Source organism: Bacillus rossius, chromosome 8, assembly GCF_032445375.1.
Source record: "Bacillus rossius redtenbacheri isolate Brsri chromosome 8, Brsri_v3, whole genome shotgun sequence".
Classification (NCBI taxonomy): domain Eukaryota; kingdom Metazoa; phylum Arthropoda; class Insecta; order Phasmatodea; family Bacillidae; genus Bacillus; species Bacillus rossius.
This window is the reverse complement of record NC_086336.1, coordinates 45,273,872-45,295,382: the sequence shown is the minus strand read 5'-3', so window position 1 is coordinate 45,295,382 and position 21,511 is coordinate 45,273,872. Positions and strand designations below refer to the sequence as shown.

Sequence of the window (21,511 nt, the reverse complement as noted above, 5' to 3'; positions counted from 1 at the left end):
TACTAGTTCCCAATTTCCTTTTTCGTGACCTTCATGACCTGTAGATACTTTGATAAAATTCATGCCGTAAGGCTAGCATCAAGATTAAATGGTGAGTTGCAATAATTTGAAATAACAATCAAAAGCATGTTAATATAACAAAAGCTAATATAACATAAAACACAAAAATCCAACAAAAAAAATCATGAAATTAATCATGGTATTTATTCAAAACTGAACTCACACTAGAAAAACATAATCTTTTAATATATTAAATTCAATGAAATTAAATTATTTAACATGGTGTTGGTACTAGAATGTACATATGTCCTAAATATATTGGAAAAATTTTTGCTTTTTTTTATATATTGAAAATGTTTTTAGTAACTTAATGTTTAGATTATAAAAATGGAACAGTTTACAAATGCACAAATAATTGCTGGTTTATTATTATTGTTCCCAGTAGCTAGACATGCTTATTACAAATTATTATAATGTTAAAGACACTGTTTTGGTGAAGCATCATTGGACAAGTAAGTATCGCATATGTTGAAAATTATGCTAACGTTACGTAACAAGAGTACACAGAAAATAAAAACAATAACACCGTAATCTCTTGTTTTGAAACTGAATTTAAGCTAAAAATAAAACCATAACATCTTGTCTATACTTATGGTACCACTAATTGTGGTATTAGATTATTTAATAAATTACCATCAGCTCTAAAAAATATGGAGCAATATAATTTATTTAAAAAAGAATTATTTCTTTATTTATCACATAAGGCTTTTTATAATATAGGTAGATAATTATCAACAGGAGGTAGCTTCGTAATTTTTTTTGTGAGTTTTATATATGATTATGATGAACTGTACTATGTGATAAAGGTTAGATTGTGTTCTAATTGTTGATATCTAAACAATTTTGTTCACTGTAATCATGTATTACTTTTCTTTTATATATAATATTATTTAAATAGGTGCTTATTCATGGAAGTGCAGCTTTTATATTATTTTAATTTTGTATGTTTTTAATACTGTTCTTGTACCTGTTTGTGTGTTTGTATTTATGTTTATTTGTATATTTTTTTTATATGACATATTCTATCTATACCATTATGTATGGTCTATTGAATGCAATAAAAAAATCAAATCAAATCACTAATTAGGCGCATGACATTACAAACGGGAGCTACGCACAGCAGAATATCGCCAGATCCAACACGGTGGTGCATGTTCCCCCTTAGCTCTCGAGAACGAGCGCGTAAGCTTTGAATATATATACTGTATATAAGTCGCCAGCCCAGGTTAAAATTTCTAATACGGTTTTGAGGTAGTTGGTTGATTCACCGCCGCAATCGCCACCATCTCTAGGGCATCGAATTGTGGTGGTCCCTGGCGGACCCAAGTGTCGAACTCTTCAAACACCCCTTCCCCCTCCCGTTGGAACGACCTTGAGCTGCAGTGAATGATGGGTGGGGGGGGTGCGGGGAATGACAGCGGGCGACAGTGCTGCGCTCTAACGTGTAAATAACAACTCTAAGACGATACAGGGCGTTACAGCAGCGCACTGCAGCGGTGAAGTTCCCAAATTGCTCATCGTGCGCTCCTGAAAAAACGTAGAGTAAATCCTATCCACTTGCGACTTCTATACAGCATATATATTCAAAGGCGCAGGCGAGAGTCCCTTGCAGGGGCTCACCTGGTCCTGCCAGTCGCCGTGGCACTCCTCCCGCGAGCGGTTGGACCCCCCGACGTGCGTCAGCCACGCCAGCAGCTGGCCCGTCAGCGAGGTGAGGACGTTGGGCCAGACGTTCACGCCCACGTACAGGGACTGCGTCCCCGGCGGCAGCTTCTGCTCGAAGGTCGCCGCGCGGAACATGGGGCAGTCCGGCGTGTCCAGGTAGCAGTGCAACAGTTCGTCCACCTTCGAAGCAACGAAAAAACCAGGCACACTCAAAACATCTGCAACCGAAAGGATTATGGCCAGGTTTATAAACCATGAAATAAACGCAATAACACAAGGTGCAAAAAATTCAGCAACTTTTCAAATAACTCATTCATAAACCACGCAGAACGCATAAATGCGACACAAGCATCCCCCAACTTTCAACTTCTTGAATTTCTGCTTGGGTTTTTCACCTTCCATATTTTAATTGGAGCTTTCTGATAACTTTTATAAAGACTCAAGAGGTTATGTACATAGAAGTCTATGATGTTGTTTTAATGTATATACTTCAAGTTTTAACGTGTTAAACTTTTGCACAGTGAATGAAAAATTCGATTAAAAAAAAATTCGAAACTCGTGAATTTTTTTGAAATTCGATTTGAATTTGATTCGAACTGAAAAATCACAATTCGCAGATGTCTACTAATTATGTTACACAAGATAAAACAAAATTAAACTACTACTTTTTTTTTACAAACCATTACCATAGCATTAATCCCAATTAAAAGGAAATTAATTTTAATCTTCAAGATGGTCAGCAACACAGCAACTTAAGTTCAAACAAGCTATGGTAGTTTTACCATAACAAACACTTTTTTTAACCATACCAAAGTTGCATTTGCTGCGACATCACCCCTGTAGGACTTCTTGGTGATGATATTGTATAGCGACGTTGCCAGAGAGAATGAAACGTTGGTCAGGAAAGTCTGGATGGAGTCGAGCTGTGGGCTGCTACCATTCTGGTACGTGTAATCAACATTCTCTACGTTGTCATAAATGCTGTGGTAGAACCTTGAAACAAATAAAAAAATTGAAATCTACCAAATACTATAGCAGGTGGTTGGGGAAAAAATAAAATACACATCATACTTTGGCATTTACACCAACCCCTAACTTAGTGTGACTAATGCATTCCTAAAAAAGTTTGTGTTATATGAAATTGTGTATTCTGAAACACTGGTCTCCATAAATACCAAGGCTAATTTACTTAATGTGTTCCGAAATTTGTAGGAAAATATTCTTTACATAATATAAATGCATAGAATAACACCCCATGCTCAATATGTCACTCTATTTGTCTTTATAAGCCTACCATCGAATACTTTGTACGACAAATAGGACACCGCGTAAGGTAAGATAGGTGGATATGTACTATAATCAGTCGGCTGGTTGGCTTGCCCACCCGGAAGTGACCTTTAACTATAGTTGCATACCTTTCCACGAACTGTCCACACCATCCTTTACTAGCAGTGAAACCGAAATTACTGTCTGGATATTCACATTAATTTTTCAAAAATTTAATAGCTTATTCGTAGAGATGGTGATTTATAGCATTAAAAATAATGACATTTAGCATTTTGTAGCATTTAAAAAACACAATTTAGACAATTCTCTTATTTTACATTACTGAAGAAAAGTATATTTTTAAAAAATAAACCGTTGCTTGCAGTTTTACCGACTTTTTTTCTTCAACCGACTTCTCGGTGAATCTTTTTTTTTTTTTTGCAGCCTGATGTCCCTCAGATTTAATGTGCTTTTCAAGTAAATCTCTTTTTTCCATTCCAGATGGCGATTACATAAATTTCGCATTAAAATATTTGTATCACTTTCCTGTAACTGTTCACTTTTGTATTCATTTATGCGGTTGCGAATGGAAATGACGTTTCGTCCCATTTTTACCACGAGAAATAATAGTATACAACACATTCACGAGTATGCACGTATTTGTAAACACGCAACATTCCACAGACTACACAAGAACGTGGCTTTCACGTGAAACACAGCCAGAAAATGGGACTTACAATTGTTAGCGCAACGAAGCAGAGATGTCGCAATATGGTGGCCTAAAAACTTGTACTCTGCAAGATGACGGACAATCTTCCAGCTAGTTGTTCTTTGCTTTGTTTACTATCGCAAGGCACGGATAGCCATTCTACATTCAATATTTACGAACAATAGTGTTGTGAATGACGTTACAATAAGATACTTGTGCTGAATACGCCATAAAATGATGGTTTCTTTTGATACTGAACTGAAACAAAATACAATCAGTAAATAAATTGTGTAGAGTGAAGACGAATCTACGTTTTTTACCTTGATTTCACATTTATCTCGGAATAGTCTAGATTTCACATTTTATAGCGGAAAAAATATAATTTAGCATATTTTAGCATCTATTTAGCAAAAACTAAAAATCACCATCCCTACTTATTCGTAAATCACCGCTTGGTTCACACGATTATGTACACAGTTGACTTACTTAAGACTAAAGTGCGACCAACATAAGTGTGGCCTTCATGACATTCTGCACGCCATAATACTTCTAGTTTTGTCTCAAATACTTGAACACGATGCATAACGCTCTCATTTGGAAGACAAGATTTCAATATGAATCCAACTACAGGTGCTTGCGAACATAAGTTACGGCAGACGAATGGGCAGGGTACTATGACAGTAATTCAAAATCATCCATAAGATAATACGTACAGTGTGTACTTTTGTGCCACTATTGCATGTTAGTCGGGTTTAAAAGTAAAACGATAAAAGAAAAGTTATGCTGACAACTTGACTCGAAAATACTCAAATTTTTACACAACTAGACTCGACTTCAAAATATGCTACTCATGCACCCCTAATTATAAAATTATTCTGAAAACATGCATTCCAGTTATTTTCACTCTTCTAAAAACAGTTTAAAAACAAAACACTGGATCAAAAACTACTCATCCACCTTCAGCGTATTCTTAAATAGTTTTTTGTAAACAGAACTCCACTTAGACATCTTAGCTGTTTGCGAATCGCATACTTTTTTTTCTGAAGCTCTCGGGAAGACAGGGCCCTCAAAGACTTTTCACTGCACGACAGTAAAAAAAAAAAATATCCAGACAGGCGAACAGAGCGCCGCTGCTGACCTGTTATTGAACTGATCGCCGTGGGAGGTGACCACCAGGCCCGGGAAGCTGGCGTCCGCCGCCAGGAAGGTCTGCAGCGAGGAGGGCGGCACCCCGCCCACGCTGCTGAAGCTCAGCCCGTACTCCGCCCCCACGCTGCTCGTCTGGTTCATGAACGCTTCCACCTGGCGGCATGCCGAACAACTGTCACCTCGCGCGCATGCACCACCTCCACAAACAGCTTATGGGTTCCAAGATTAAATTTTGAATAAGTTTTAATAACTTCCTTTTTTGAAAAAAAAAATTAATATACAAATAACCTTAAAAAATTAATCACGAGAAATGCAGTCCACCCATGAAATGTCAACTGCAACTCGCTAGGAAACAGGAAACACTGTACTGATAATGAAAACCAACAGTAACGAGAAACTTTGAGCGAACGGAAAGCGGTTGGGTGTACAGTAATGAACCCTGGCGCGGAGGTCAACAGGTTTAGACCGGAAAAATTTCTAAATGAAAGAGGCTGGATTTGTGCCAGATTACAAAAAAGTGCCAAACCGCATAACCGTAGAATCTTGCCTCTACACTTGGTAAATTCAATCCCAGTCTTTAGTCGAATCCAGTACACAATAGATTTACAATGTGGTCATCTCTTAAATCTTTGCTCCAATATTTAAAAAAAAAAGTGTGTGGAGTCTACAGGCGACAGAAGTGAAATTCTTGCTTATTAGGTATAGACAGAGATAAATTATTAATATTTTTTTATTGAACAAGAGATAATAATTGATTTTTTTTTCCTAACCTAAATTAAAACTAAGTGTGTTTAGGAGGGGTCTGGGTTAGGGAAAGACTCTAAGTGCGTCTCAGGTCGAAGCCTATACACTCTAATCATGCAGGGTTTAAGCCATGCGGGAGAGGGAGCATGCATCGTGTGCTAGGAGGGGGATTGGCCAGCCATGGCAGCGATTGGCACCATGACTAACTACTACCCTCACTACTATTCTAGACTATAAACTAGATAAGTTGGGCCCAGGTAAAACCTGCATAGACACAGGGAAAACCCTGAGCACTTACATGCGGGATGCAAAAATTCATGCATTATGGGCAAGAAGGTTGAATACGGGAAACAGAAGGATGGTTCCGGAAGAAGAGTTGGACAGAGTAGAAAAGAGTCTACCATGCGGGGGGTTGGGGGCTTGTACATTGCTGTGCGCATTGGTTTTGAATGGCACTGGTTGTTTCGGGGGCGACTTTAGTTGTTTCCCGCCAGGCTGCCAACCAGCCAATAATAATTGAGAAGAATAAAGATGCTGGTAAAATCTAAAATGAAAAAAAAATCCCTTTTGGCACAGCCTACAGGCGTAGGTAGATTTCAAAGTATGTATCTATTTCATCTGGGAATCATTTGGAAACTTCTATAAGCTCTGAAAAAATTACTGCCTGTATTTTTAGTTCGCTCAGAGTTGATTGTTACCATCAGTTATTATTTCAGTAGTGTGTTTCCTGATTTTTAGCGGGTTATGTTTCCCATTTTACTAGAACATTACCATAATGATTTTCTAAAGATAAACAATGCTCAACTGTATTTTTTCTCTTTTTATAGAGCAGCCTATTACAAATTGTTTCAAATACCATTGTACTGTATACAATTTTTCTTTGGCATTCCCAATAAAACCATACTAAAATTCAATAATCTAGCAAAATCATTCATTTCTAGAGACAAGATTTTATGGGTTTTTTTTTTTTAGGCCAATGTCCTTGTTTAAAACAAAAGATTGTGATGTTATTGTTTATAATTTTTTTTTCTACTGTTTATTCATTAAAATAGCATATTATTGAACACATATGACACATAAATGTTTTATGATACTTATTTCTTCAAAACAGTGTCCTTTTAACTGATAAATGATGCACTCGGAACAATAAAAATACATCTGCAAGTACATGTTTGAAAAATGTACGAACGTTATAATGCAAAAATATGTTACTAATACCAGTTGTAAGATCAAAAAAATATTGAAATCAATTTTTCAAATCTACTTAGTACATACATTTTTGTGAAATTTCCGGCCGAAAATATTAAAGTTATTGAATTTAGTATAACAAACATTATTTTTTGTGATTTGAGTTAAATTGTTATAAAAAATGATGATTGATATTATGTCAAGAGTTGCATTTCAGTGCTCTATCGTGTATTAACTTACATTTCAGTGTTATATTGATTGTGTATTGACATGTTTTTCGGTGTTATTTCGGTTTTATCGCAATGCACCATATAATCTTGTCCCTATTAATCTGGCGTGGCGGGAAACCACGCAGAGATCGCTTACTTGCTAACCATGGCACTCCCAGTGCCGGGAGGAGGGAGAGACAGCCGCCACTCACCCACCCACCCGCAGGAGATTCATAGTTATTGCCAATCATGGCTCTGCCATCCTCACAAGCGAGCAAGAGAGCGGCAGGCGCTCCCCCCCCCCCCCCCCCCCCCCGTAAGAGAGTCATAGCTAACGCCAACCCATGGATCTCCCGGAGGAGACAGGCGAGCAAGAGAGCAGCGGGCGTAACCCACTCCCCCCCCCCCCTGACCCCTACGACCTCCAAGCAGCTGGATTACGGGAGTGTGCCAAGACTCCTAGCAAAGAGAGTCATAGTCACTCCCGCCGCGTGGCTGTGTTCCTGAACGTGTTGGATAAAAGACCTTCTTACTATGTTAACAGATATTTCGTCAATTCGATAAGAATATTTAGACGTCAAGTTGTCTGAAATGTTTTGACAAAACAACGGTAAAAAAAATAAAATCTCTAACAGAGTGCCAGGTCGACTGCGCGGACGCACCAGTGCCCGCTGCCCGAGGCTGTTCTTCGGCCGGGAGGAGTGGAAGTAGAGCTCCGAGCCGGCGTGCCTGCCCAGCTGGCCCAGCTCGACGAACAGGCCGACGTGGCCCGGCTCCAAGGGCGGGGGCTGGTCGCGCACCGCATCGTCCGGCGCCGCCGGGAACCTCCCCTGCTGCATGTCCCACAGCATGCGGCCCGAGCCGATGTAGTCGTACGACTCGCCGTTGAACAGCACGAACAGCACGTTCGTACCTGCGGACGCGAGCACTCTTACTTCGGCCTGTTTCTCCAACCTAATTTTCCCCTGTTCAATCAATCCAGCCAGCAAAAGAACACATAAAGTACAGTAAGCTCCCTATTATCCGCGGGCGGATCATCCACGGTGCGGATCATCCGCGGTGCGGATTACCCGCTCATGCTACGAAAAAAATGCAGCACATATGTAAATATGTATTTTTGTTACAAGTGACGAGTGTATTCTGTGCAATATGCAGTAAAACACCACAGGCCTTCTCGGAAACTCACGCAGTAGGCTGGCATGCGTGGCTATTTTTGTCTCTGTCCCGCTTTGTTTCTAGTCGTATGGTTGATTTTCATGTGTACATCATTTAAGGATTGCTTGTTTTGCTTCCTTCGAAATGGCACAATAAAGTAAATTTATTTTGTATTTTTTTGTTCTCGCCACAATTCTTTGTCTGAAAGCGAACAGGTGCATAGTTTACCCACTGCGTTATAATCAGACACAGAGAGTTTGGTAGCAGTGAGAAAGGACCTGTGCTGTTGCCATACGCCAGTATTGGCTGATATTTATTACAGGCATTTTTTTGATTGGTTAAGAATGTCATCACCAGAATCAGTAATTTTTTTTGTAGTAACTTTTGCTGGAATAGTATCATTGAAGGGCGTAAGGAATTTTTATGCTGCTATGTTTTGTGAGGGCTGCGCTGTGATTGGCTGGAGAGGTCGTACACCTGCTACTTACTTCAGGCGGAATGCAGATCAACGTAGCCTCTTTAGTCAGCATCTAAACGTGGTGTCATGCGTCTGTCGTTGACTCACAAATAATTTATCAATGTGAGTTGGAAAGATTTTTGCGGCTGTGGTGTGGGCGCTACCATATTATAATCAACCTTTTTTCACTGATTCGGTCTTAAAACTAGAACTTTTTTACCATAGTCGCAGGTATTCAGCCCACAACAAGGATCAAGTGAACTTCGTCTTTGTTCCGAGAACGTAGTCGTTCGGCCTGTAACCGTGAGTTTGTGTGCAACCACGAGAAATAATTGCCAACTTTCTTTTAATATTCATCCTTTGGTACCTGCGATCAGTCGGCAAGTTTGTTTTTTTAGTATGTGAAGAGGTTATGTGCGAAAATATGTACTCTACCTGTAATTGCTTTCATAGTCAGATGATGGCTGCCATGTGGACTGTGAATTTTCTTCAAGTATTAACAAAAATACTTTAAAATCAGTTTGTGTCTGAGAGACATTATCGTAGTATTTGATCGCCTGCTGTAACATTTCGGTGCCCAAATGAGTTATGCAATTATTTATGAATGTCCACTCCAGGCTGAATATTTTGGGCTAGCTTAGGTGGTCTGGGGTGCGACAATTCATCGATAGGAACACACAAAAAAAACCTGTTCAAATAGCGAAGGAATTTGACATAGGCATTACCACTCAATAAAAGCTATTGTTGAAATTGTGAGACAGTTTTACAGTAATGTCAGTGTGTCTTATAAAGACAAAGAAAATAGAAACAGGAAGCACCATGAAGCAGAAGATAAATTGTTTGATTGAGCTTCAAATTAATATGCAGTGATTTGTACACCTATCATTCACATTTAATTAATGTAAATGATACAGATTATTAATGACACATGAATTTATGATTTAAGATTTTCATACCATTTTTGACACTAGGATAGTAAGGAATATTAAAAATGCTGATACTGTCTTATAATAAAGACATTGTCAAGTTCCCTCTGTTTTCAGGTTTTCAATTTTCTGAGTTTTTTACGTTTTCCAGAATTTCCCTGTCTGCAAGAATTCAGATTCAGTGGTTAATTAACTCTATGAAAACTTGTTTGGCAATGCCAATCCCAATTTTTTTTTTTTATTATTTTAAATTGCATCTTGAACTTAATATCAAATTATTCATTAACAATATTTTTTTAATCAAATTTAAAAATACAATGAATTTCTTTTTTCAAACTTCACAGGGGCCCCCCAAAAAATGGTGCCAACTACAGTAAAATATTGCGTTTTGCCTTGCATTTCGGTATTTGATGGTGCATTGACTTCAAATTCGCTGTTATTTAGGTTTTGTCGCTATTCGCCGTCGAATCTTGCCCCTGCACTTGGTAAATTCAACCCCAGCACGCAGGCGCGTGAGTCTCACCGTTGTCGTCGGGATTTTGCGCGGGCATCATGTGGGAGAGGAAGTGCGCCGTGGCGAGCAAGGTCGCGAGGGCCGACACGGGAGCGACCGCCCCGGGGACCCGGCCGTCGAACATGGAGGTGCCGTCCATCCGGGCGGCCACGACGATCACCGAGCCGTTCTCGTTGGCCGGCGAGCGCTTCGAGCGGGGGAACAGCGACCACCACACGTTGCGGTCGCCCAGGGCATCGCAGTAATGAACTGTGCAGGCATACATGGCAAGCATGGGTTTTTATTACTCGAGATTGTCATATTGGTTACTACTATTTACACACAAACACATCAGATAAAGACAATGTGATCATGTGCCACAGCCAGGATTTTGTGAAGAAAAATGTCCAGTATAAATAATACATTTTTTTTTACAAGTGTTGGTAAGTTTTCTTTATAATTGATTTTTAAAATACTATTTACTCTCACCCTGAAATTGCAGGAAATATAGTAGACTTTTAAAACTCCAAAGATTACACATACATAATAATCTAAGTAATGATTTTGCTTAAGAAAAGAAAACTGAACATTTCATACTTTAATTATTATTTTAAATACTTTCTTTACAATTCAAAACTTGATGAATCTATTTGATCTAGTCATATATGTATAAGAAAATGTTATTTAATACATTAAACACATGTCACGTTTGTATGAACGATATGCTAGTCGGTAACACATGTGCGAACCGGCATTTATAGACTTCTTGGAAAAACAACTCCTCATGCTTTTGCGTATGAGGCATGTCAGGTAATAATAGGGAGGAAACACATTACTGTAGCCCAGAAAGGATTACAATAATCCTTAAAAATAATTTGTCTGTAAGCTTATGCAACTATGTAATTTGCTGTAATTTCCTTATTGTCTTTACGTGTTTTTTTTTTCTCTCTCTCTCTTAAATCCTGGAAGAGAGGGGTCCCCTGGCTACATCCTCGAATACGATGATCTTGCAGCATTACAAAACCAAATGCTCAAATTTACCAATGTTTATCACTTCAAAATTCCTGTAACATGAAGACATGTCTGCACCACAATAGCTTGAATTCTGAAACAACAGGGTAAAATGAAAAGGCCTGTACGGAGCAGTCACGAGTCAGGACCAGCAAGGATGTAAGTATAATCCTGGTCTCGGAAATTTCTTTTTTTACAATCTATTTTGCGGTTAAAAGAAGAGGTAGAATCCAAAATGATGATATTCGCAAAAAAGCTTGATACATACAACTTGAATCATAAATAGGAGGGCCCTGTCAGAACTGGAGAGCTCGCGTGGAAAGAACAAACGACAACTGACTGACCGAACCAGTTCACAAATATCAGCCAAAAGATTTCCGACAGTGCGGCGGTTCGGGAAGAGACAAAGAGAAAGTTTAAAGTTCACAAGTCAAAAGGACTAATGCCTAAAGAAGAGCTTAATCTTATTTAAATCATGCTTTACCTATTTCAATTTCACTTAAATGTGATGTCTTCTCAAACTTGAAAGGTGTCTTAAATTTGAGGTTAATATAGAAAGGTTCACTTTGTAAATTATATTCATATCTTAAATTCAGGTAATTAATTTATTTTAAAAAAGAAGCTTATTAACACTTATACTGGTTTTTAAAAGAAATAATGATAATGAAGTTCTAATTTTAATTATTGATAGTTATAATGTGGTATCTAAATCAATGTTAACGAAAAGAAAGGATTGGATTGAATCAAAACTAAATAGTTACAATAAACAAATCTTAAAAAAGTGCCGGTTTTTAAGAATTTTGGAAATTAGAAACTGTGGATTGGGGGTTGTAAACTAGTACTAGTACTAGTACTACTAAAACTATTAACATAATATATTCTTATTTATACTTTTTTATCATTACCTAGCCGTATAAATACTGGTTTAATGAAATGGCATGTTAAAATCATAGTAAGTAAGGAATCGCAAACTATTTTTCACTAGCCTACACTGAAAAAACTAATTATGTATAATAAAATAAGTAAAATTAACTAGTTTAATATGAATTTTTTTTTAACTTACCTGGTTTCAAATTGCTGACTATAGAACTCCGACGAACACACGTTTTAGAATCTACAGCAGCAAACATGAAGGAATTCATTTGAAGTGCACATAAAGGATTATTATCTCCATCTTCAGATGCTGCATTAAACTTCTTGTAGCACTACACCAAAATAAAAAACATAAACCAATGTTGGTAAAAAATCACGCAGAATATGTATACATAAAACACAAAATTGCATCACATCAAATTGATGAAGATAATCTTTACTGACAATACTACTATTATTAGTAATAAAATATAGATAATTTGTTAAAATTTATTTTTAAAATTTTATGACAACTTAGGTAAAAAATTTATAAAAACTTATAAGGTACTTTTAGGCAAATTTTCGACATAAATTAAAAATATTAAAATATTTTACTGATGACGCAAAATGAATCACTACTAATTTTTCAATCATGCCACATTCCTACTACAGTGCCGCAGCTGGTGCCGGCGAGTGATCTGACTTGCTGGGCTGGCATTCGGCTGGAGGGGAAAATATAAAACTAAACCAGCGAGTATGTGTTAATGCGATCTGACAGTGTGTGTGTGACCATGTAGTGGTGGTGACAATTCTCCCTCACTCCTCCCTCCCTAAACTTGTAAATGTCCATGAACTGGCACAAACTCCACATTCTATTTCGACAGGTTTTTAAGACACAACCGTTACCCAACATAATTTTTTTTTACATGATAACGTCTTATAAATCGATGAACGCCGGCTGCACGCACGAAAAACCATGACTCATTGTCACGTTCCACCTGAGCCGAGCATGCAAGAACCGGCCAATCACCGTGCGAGAAAATCTTCTATAATATCAAACAGGTTAAGGTAGGCTTTTTAACTAATTGTTCGTGATTATATTTAAACAAATTATTTAAATTAAATTTGCAAAAACTGTAAATAATATTTGAAAATTAAAAAGTATGCAATTTTTCATCAATGGTTTCTTATGACGTTATCATGTAAAATTATTGTCCGTAAACCGACTTTACAGACAACCCTTTTTTTTTTGCATTAGATTCCTCAGCTTTCAAATGCTACATTCCATGAAAAAACTACAGCCATCGTTGATGGTTGGTGCATTGAAAGCCGCACTTCAAAGCCCAGATGTTAACGTTCTCCAGCTCCCACACAAATTTCTCGCTAACTGTAATGTGAGATTGATATTTTTTTTCCTAACCAAACTAAAAACTAAGTGTATTTGGGAGGGGTACGGGTTAGGGAGGAGACTAGGTGAGTCTCAGGCCGAAGCCATGGCTGCGATTGGTGCGATGACTAACTCCCCTCACTTCTTAATTCTAGACTAAAAACTAGATAAGTTGGGGCCTAAGGTAAATCCTGCATAGACACAGGGAAAACCCTGGGCACTTACATGCGAGATGCAAAAATTTATGCCTTAATTACAAGCAGGTTGGTTATGGGAAACAGAGTGATGGTTCAGGAAGAAGAGTTGGACAGATTAGAAAGAGTCTACCATGTGGGGTTTGGGCGCGTGGACTTTATGTCCGCATTGAATTTGGAGTGGAGGGGGGGCTGGTTTTTTCGGGGGCGACTTTGTGTCGTTTCCCGCCAGGCAGCCAGCCTACACTAAATTAAAAGGTTTTAGTGTACGCCTATAAATTAATTTATGTAAATAAACGTTAATTAAATATTTAAAAATATTTTTGTTTGATTGCACTAATAAATCGAGAGATACGAGTTATTTAATTAATATGTTTGTCGCGAGTTGGTGCGTCGGGCTACACTCAGGAGTGGCTAGAGCTTCAGGTTCAACGAAGTCGGTTACAGAAATTATCCAGTCCTTCATTGCATTGTGACGTGTGTGTGTGCGTGAATGCTAGTTTTTATAAAAGAAACTGACAAGAGGGTAGCTTGCCTTTTTTTTTCTATTCTGGAAGAGGACTGGTTTAAAAAAATACAATAGTCGGGAAGGGATGGCTGTCTTTTGTTATTACGATAAAACAGAAGGGGAGCGGCAGAGTAAAGTGGGCTGGCCTCACTCCCTCCTACAGTAATAAAGCAGCACAGAATGCAGACAAAAAGAGGATTGAGAGTATTTCTTACGCACCAATAAGCCAAGATACGGAACAAAGACTTCACTTGCACTCTATTGTAGACAGTTTTATGGTGCGACTCTTACTTGAAGGCGACCCTTGACAACTCTTCTGCGGTTAAATATGGTACTTCCAGTTCAGTTCATTCGTAGTTATTTCAACTAACATTTATTGTTTTCATAAAAACTACAATAAACTTAAGTCAGCTATATTTCAAAAATAAGCAAACAGAACACATCAACATCATAAATTGTAAACGTTTTAGTTTTGCATACTTTTTTTCAACAATATTTTATCTTGTGACAATTATCACACTGAGATAATGTAAATTATTTATATGTCGTAATAAAACTGTGCCGAATGGAATTTGGGTTTTTTAGTTTTTTGTCACACGTCGATTCAATATTCTGATTAGGGATGAATCAACGAGTTGAAGCGGTGAATAACTGTACAGTACAGGTACAGAAAACCAGGAATGCCCTGAGAAAACTCACTAACTTAATGCAATATGTGCCATATTTTCCACAAACTAAAAAAATCTATGCTTGATGACCGCAGTGGGAATTTAAACCATACTGTGTCCGCAGGAGGCTAGTGACCTTACGCCGCAGCCCGTGTGCCAACTGGAGTTGAGTCTTGTGTTCTCGGTTACCACGATTGCTAACACATCACACTGAAGTGGGGCAAGTCGTGTGGGTTTGATCTCAACAACCCAGCATGACTCAACAGGATGTCCACACAAATCTGCAGCAAAATTTTGCTGACTTTTCATCATCACAAATTATTTCAAATATCTCAAACTCTTTTTCTAAAAAATAATTTAGCTATTTTCTACAAGAAATAACAAAAATACAGTCTCCACCATTTCCACAGCTGGCCTATAATTACACAACAAAAATTAAAATTCATACAGAACCTGGCATATGCCATTTTAAAATGTGTATTACTATGTAGTAAAACACCATCTGAATAAAAATTATTTCAGAGTCAGGGTGCTGGCAGGCTGTGGCATGAAATATTACCCTGAAATTACTACCAGTGTGGTATTTCCATTACTTTTCCAGGATTTCAAGTAAATTTCCTGCCTTTCCAGAATGTGGACTCTCTGCTCAACTGTATGAACTCCGATTCCAGACCCAAGTGTTTTGGAGTAATCTTGGAGGTCTCTTCACCTTCAAACCTCTGTGCATAAAGGTGCAATGTATACACCTTGCAAACAAACAATCTTAGTGCCTCGATTGCAGCTAACTCCTGATCAATCCCAGCAAGACGACACGAATACTGTATTCCCGAGAGATGCTCACTTCGTGCAAGGCAGAGATGTTATCCTTGTCATCCGTGAAGAACATGGGGAACCCCCAGTCGACCAGCATGAGACCGGTGCCGAACGGGTTCCACGGCTTCTCGTCGCTGCACGTCTGGCTGCCGGCCGACGACAGCCCGGAGTATCGGTTGGGGCAAACATCCTCGTGGGAGAAGTTGCCGGGCTTGTCGGAGGCGGTCCCGTTGTCGAACAAGACCACACCACTCACTTTGTTCGATTCCTTGAGCGACATCATGATGTCCCTGTGACATTCGTGAGCGACTGCTTGAAACATCTCCTGACATGGACTGGAAGCAGTTCAATTCATAAATCATTAAAAAAAAAATATCAAATCTTTTAGCACAGCTTAATACTGCTCCTTATCTATTTTATCCTTGCAATTCTCTCTGTTTTATACTGCATAAACCTAATTTAAAAAAAAAATTAAGTGTCATTATTTTCTATGAAAAAAATACCATCCTTTTTAGTGTAATGTGTGTTCATAATATCTCTAATTCAAACATATTATTTCCAGGAAAATAAAACGCCATTTCACGGTAACCCAGAGGTGTTTTGGAGAGAAGCTATGGTGAGAGGCTGAGGCAACTCATCAGAGCATCACCACCACCCTCTCCCTCTTAACCTAACTCCGCTAACCTGTGGTTGACTAAAAGGAAACTCCATCCTAAGAGTATCACAACAAATGGTGGTGAAAAGTAATGAAAATCTAAATGTAGTTTCCCCCCTGAGGTGGGACTCTCACAGGAGCCAGCTAACCTACGCGAAGGAAATGCCTGTCATTACAGAAGGCAGTAATTGTTATAACAATATTTCTGATTGAAGTTTTCCATTTGCCATCCTTGATATTAATTGTAAACCATAATTGTAATACAATTGTAAACTGAATTAAGTTTTGGTACATATAAGATTGGGAGAGGTACCAAATTATTACCTTCTCAATTTTGGGTAGTATAAAAGAATTACAAACCAAGACCCACAACTAACAGAGATATCAACAAACACTATGCTTTACGAAAATGGATATCTCTTAGCGAACATGATCTCAAAAATACTGTTCTGAGCTGCTTTTCACTGCAGTTCTCATAATAGACGATTCATAACAATTATTTTCGTTCAGGCGAGTTTCACTAGATGGGATGGGACCCTGCTTGGATCATATTAAGTGTATTAAATGGAATTTGCCTTAAAATGCACATAATACAAGTTTTAGATGGGTAAAACTATAAAAATATAATTTTTTTTCTCTTTATAAATATAACTTTTCCTACAGCTTAATTTTAGTTTTAATACTACTGAATATGTTAACCTAAATTTTTAACCTTCGAACTGTCCGGATTAACCGGGTGTCCTGACGAGCGGTTATGGATAAGCATGACTACTGAACATACAATTAGATGCTTGCAAATAGAGCCCAGCCAGACCCATACCTATAGCACTGGGCTCGTCCGGTGCCCGCTTGGCAAGCCTTAAATGCAGTGTAGGTATCTGGCACAAGCGGGCTTTCTCGGGTGAACCTATCGCAAATATAGTAACCTAATGCTCTGAACCTCATCAGAAATTATTCCACAGTAAAAATGTACTAGTTAATGCAAACCTCACTCACCACGTAAACATTTTCGGTGGTAAGACTGCCATGTAAGGCTCATTGGTACCATTCTCCAAGAGCCAATCACGATCCGCCACCTCTTGTACGAAATGAATAACTCCAACATTACCACCCCTTTCAGCTGTAACATTATAAAAATATGGCAACTGCTGCATGGATGTGCTAAAAAAATATGTTTCCGCATCACAAACACAGAAAGCATCTGAACCAGGACTAAAATCTTAGCTCAGCTAGCAGACTGCACTTTCATAAAGAGCTAGTGGAAACACAAAACTTTGTAAGCCCAATTTTAAAAAGCCTTTTCATTAACATCTAACACTACAGTTTAGAAACTTATATTAATGTAACCTATATTTATAATTTTTTTAATAAATTTGCTGCTGAATTTAAACTTTTAGCTCAAATGATACTTACACGAACATCCAAACTGATGAGTGCCATTCAACCTACGAAAACAAACAGCAACTCCATTGATACGTTCGTACATGTTGTCTTTGTTGCCTCTGCAACAAACTAAAAAAGAAAAGGAGGTAATTAACATCATAATTTTCACAAGAGACTATTGTGCCGTTTCAGTGCTACTTTCAGGCACAAATATACGATTTTAAATTTAATTTTTAAAGAAGGAAACCAAATAATAAATTTGCATTTTTAATTTCATTTAATTTTGTTTCCATTACTGTACACTCCGACGTAATCTTGTGCAACCCAGTGCACCTGCGCTTGTTCGCAGGCCCAATTAGATACTGTTTGCTGACAATTTGTGATCGCAGCATCTCAACCACGGTTTGAATCACGTTTTCTCTCTGTAAGAGTATGACTTTTCGTGCTAGCGAATGCTACCCCAAGCCCACTGCTAGAAACTTTCATTTCTCGGAAGCAAGCATAGGTAAGGTTTTTGCCAGCACGTACTGGACTAAGTTACAGCCCCCGGCGACGCCTCGGGATAGTCCACATGACATCTTGCCCAGGCTTAGCCGCCTGTTAACCAGTCTAAGTAATTTGGGACTTTGGTTGCAGGCGGGGTGCAAGTTAGCTGCAAGACTATGCCCAGGGAAAGGCAAAAAATAAAGGGGGGCGGGAGGGGAGGCTTCTACATGAACTCTCAAAGCTACTTTAATTCCAGCATGTAGTTACTATGTGACAGTAGCATCTACAGCCACCTGCATTACAATTTGTTTGGTGATGAACCATCCACCAAGCTTGTTTAGTCAACTTACTACGATTTGATCTACTGAGCATGCTTAGTCGTTGTAGTGTTTTGTAAAAGAGTGAGCATGTCGTTACGTAACGTGCCAGTAACAGCGTTTTTTCGAGATCACGTGCTTTTGCGCAGAGTGAGGTGCATGGGAAACCTTAGGCCCGCTCTACAATGACACAATGAACACGGATCACGTAAACGGAGACGGATCTCCCGGAACAGAGTTTCTACAATAGCATGCAAGACGGAAACGGACCCATGTGGATTAGCTCGGCAATGCTAAGCTCTTCCGTTTACGTTGCTCCGTGCGACCAATAGAAGCTGAGTATTTGGCTGTGGTGGTAGCCATGTTTGTACCTAGCCATTGTGTTCTATTATTACTTTGTTATTTATTTTTATCATAAACGTAAATTCTGCCCGTACTATGATCATGAAGCATAATATATTTTTTGAATTAAATTAAAATTTTTTAACCTTGAATTGCAATCTTATTGGTAGCCATCTGTTACTTTTCCATGCATTGTGAAAGCATCCGATGTGATGGTGAAATGTTCCGAAAGATAGTCGCCATTTCCACAACATTGTATAACGGGCTTTATATCTCAAATGTTCGCTTTAAAAATAAGTGTGCCAGACACAGAGAACTGGCCAGGTCTTTGCAGAGGTGCTACAACCGGAGAAATGCAAAAAACAATTTCATGAAAAAAATGTAACAGAATATTTTAATGAGAATATTGGAATTGTTTTCTGCAGCATTAACCTTAAATCATTTTTACATGTAACTAATGAACTGTGATTATGAGTTTATGACTAAAACTTAGTTATTAAAAAACACTGTTTTTTTTTCTCAGATCAACAAAAAAAATTCTTGAATTAAAAATTTTACTGGTTTAAGATAATGCATGGCCAAATTTTTATTTTATTAAATTTTAAACCACTTTAACATGGTTTCATTTATATTTTTCTTTCTTTTTCATTTTACTCTATTTTTTATCAATTTGTCTCGGACACCTGTTAGCAGCAGAAAAAAATAAGTTACACTGCATGTTTGGATTTTATTCGAAAGATATGTGATATTCGTGAATAATTTGATATTTGATTTAAAATTTGTTTCGAATTTTAACAAAAAATGAGTCACAGAAACCAAGCAGTGCCTATCTACAATGAAACCCCACTTACATCAGCACATCAGCCATTTCGTGGTTTCTCTCCTTATCCTAACTCTGGTAAATGTTGGTACACTTTGTTGACATGCAATTTCCTAATTTCCTTTATACTCAAGAGTTTTACTAGTCTATGAATTATCTCCTAGTGATGGTGATCGCTAATTTACCAAGCTCATGCAGCTTAAATTACTTATGAGTCGGATCCCATTCATGATTCAAATTTTATAAGCACAGAGGCTATACAAAAGTTGTACAGAGCACAAATGTAAAATTGTAAGTTGCCTTACGGCTCCGTGCATAAAGCTACGGGCACACAAGGTGCTATGCTCACTTTGTTCGCTACGTTAAAAACAAATAGCCAACTGCATCTCAGGTGTCACTGACCACACAAAGCTATGTTCACTATGTTGGCGACGTCGCCAGGTGTTTGGTTCTCAACTATTTTTCTAAAACGTTGCTGACTTCACGCATGTGCAGATAAACAAGAACATCTGTTTTCGCATGGCATTATGCTGTACTTGTGTGTTTGCTTTAAATTAGTGCCATGTCGATGGAAAAGTTCACTGAAGTACAAAAAAATCCAAGTTTATGGGAAAAAAACAATAGAAGAATATAGAAAGCAAGATGTGAGATAATTTGTGGGATTTGATTTTATTGGAAGTTATTAAAGAAATAATAATTATTGGTATGAATTCCCATTGTTCTTAATTTTCCTTTAATTCATGAACCCATTATTTTTTTATGTTTACATACTACGAGAGCCGGCAGAATATTAACATAGTCGGAATCATCACTTGAATCACACGGCATGCGTCTCTCCGACATGGTAAACTAGACTATCCTGTGTGGCCATCTGGTGCAGCAAACATAGCAAACATCGTGCACATAGCGTAGCTTTCTGCGTGGCCTCACCTAAACTGTGTGGACATAAACTTGTGGCATAGCAATGAATTATGATTGTAAGTAGGATACAAATAAAAATATTTTACAAAACCTGACATAATTTGTTTGTGTTCTGATAGTCGAGTCTTTGTTTAGTAAAGATCTTTTGATGTACTAAATCAGGGTATTAACACAAATATGTGATAAAATTTCCCTAACTTTTCCCTAACTTTCCAGAATGTGGACATCCTGTAAATTAAACACAGGCTCAATATATACAGGATCATACCATTAGGTTCATGGGAACCTTCCACTCTTTTTTCCCCTTAGCATTCTTCTAAACTGTGCTACATTCCTTGCTAACACACACTCCTTACCCAAACAATTCCATTCACTGATAGTTCTCGTAATCGTTTAATTTCTACACCTCTCTGCTCTCCTCCTACCCCTGCAGTGTACGGATAAAACTAATGGCATGTGCCTCCGAGCATCAGAAGCAGAAAAACAAACAGGCAGACCTGGCCAGTGCTGCATTACATTACCGCAAAAACTACTGTACACAGGGACATGTCTATTCAGAGGAGATTCCTGCCAAAGAAACTAAATGACACATCCATATGCCATCGGCACCCGTGAAGTGTCTAGGCTACACCTACAAGACCATTGCGATTGTAAATCAATCCATGGCTAGGCAAGTTGGCAATGAACCACGAAAATAGTCAAGATCAGTATTCATGATACTAGTAATAATGTCATCACTTGAGTAAAATACAGAACACTTTCAACAGCAATCCTTGAAATTCTTTAGTACTTCTACATTTGTAAGCTTTAGTAGAATAAACACGTCGTGTTATTATAAAGACAAACCTAGAAATCCTGTGAAAATCAGACACCACACCAACAGTCTATGCCCAAACATTTTTAAAAGTAGTATTGAAATTAAATAATAAACTAGTTTTTAAATATATCCAGTATATAAACACATTCTTTAATTTACAATCAGCACCACTGCCAATCAAAAATTATTACGTTGGGTTAGAGATTTTGACGGATGACACACTAATAATTGTGTTGTTTCGTTTACACAAAAATAATTCCCTTACTTCAAAAAATTTAAGTTGGTGTGCGTGGTGTAGCTTCGCGAGTTTTACGTG

General features: G+C 38.0%; 1 protein-coding gene across 1 annotated transcript in view; it reads right to left on the bottom strand.

Annotated features, from left to right (window-relative positions):
• Window positions 1–21,454, bottom strand: part of LOC134534846 (nicastrin) — a 32,941-nt gene extending 11,487 nt beyond the window's left edge. Inside the window, exons 1-10 of the mRNA XM_063373472.1 lie at window positions 21,225–21,454; window positions 17,523–17,621; window positions 17,106–17,229; window positions 15,483–15,744; window positions 12,096–12,237; window positions 10,052–10,291; window positions 7,653–7,903; window positions 4,839–5,002; window positions 2,535–2,718; window positions 1,681–1,905 (exon numbers count right to left, since the gene is read on the bottom strand). Coding sequence (XP_063229542.1) covers window positions 1,681–1,905; window positions 2,535–2,718; window positions 4,839–5,002; window positions 7,653–7,903; window positions 10,052–10,291; window positions 12,096–12,237; window positions 15,483–15,744; window positions 17,106–17,229; window positions 17,523–17,621; window positions 21,225–21,276 — 1,743 coding nt within the window. The 5' untranslated portion in view covers window positions 21,277–21,454. The remainder of the gene's footprint in view (window positions 1–1,680; window positions 1,906–2,534; window positions 2,719–4,838; window positions 5,003–7,652; window positions 7,904–10,051; window positions 10,292–12,095; window positions 12,238–15,482; window positions 15,745–17,105; window positions 17,230–17,522; window positions 17,622–21,224) is intronic.
• Between the last annotated feature and the right edge of the window lie 57 nt (window positions 21,455–21,511).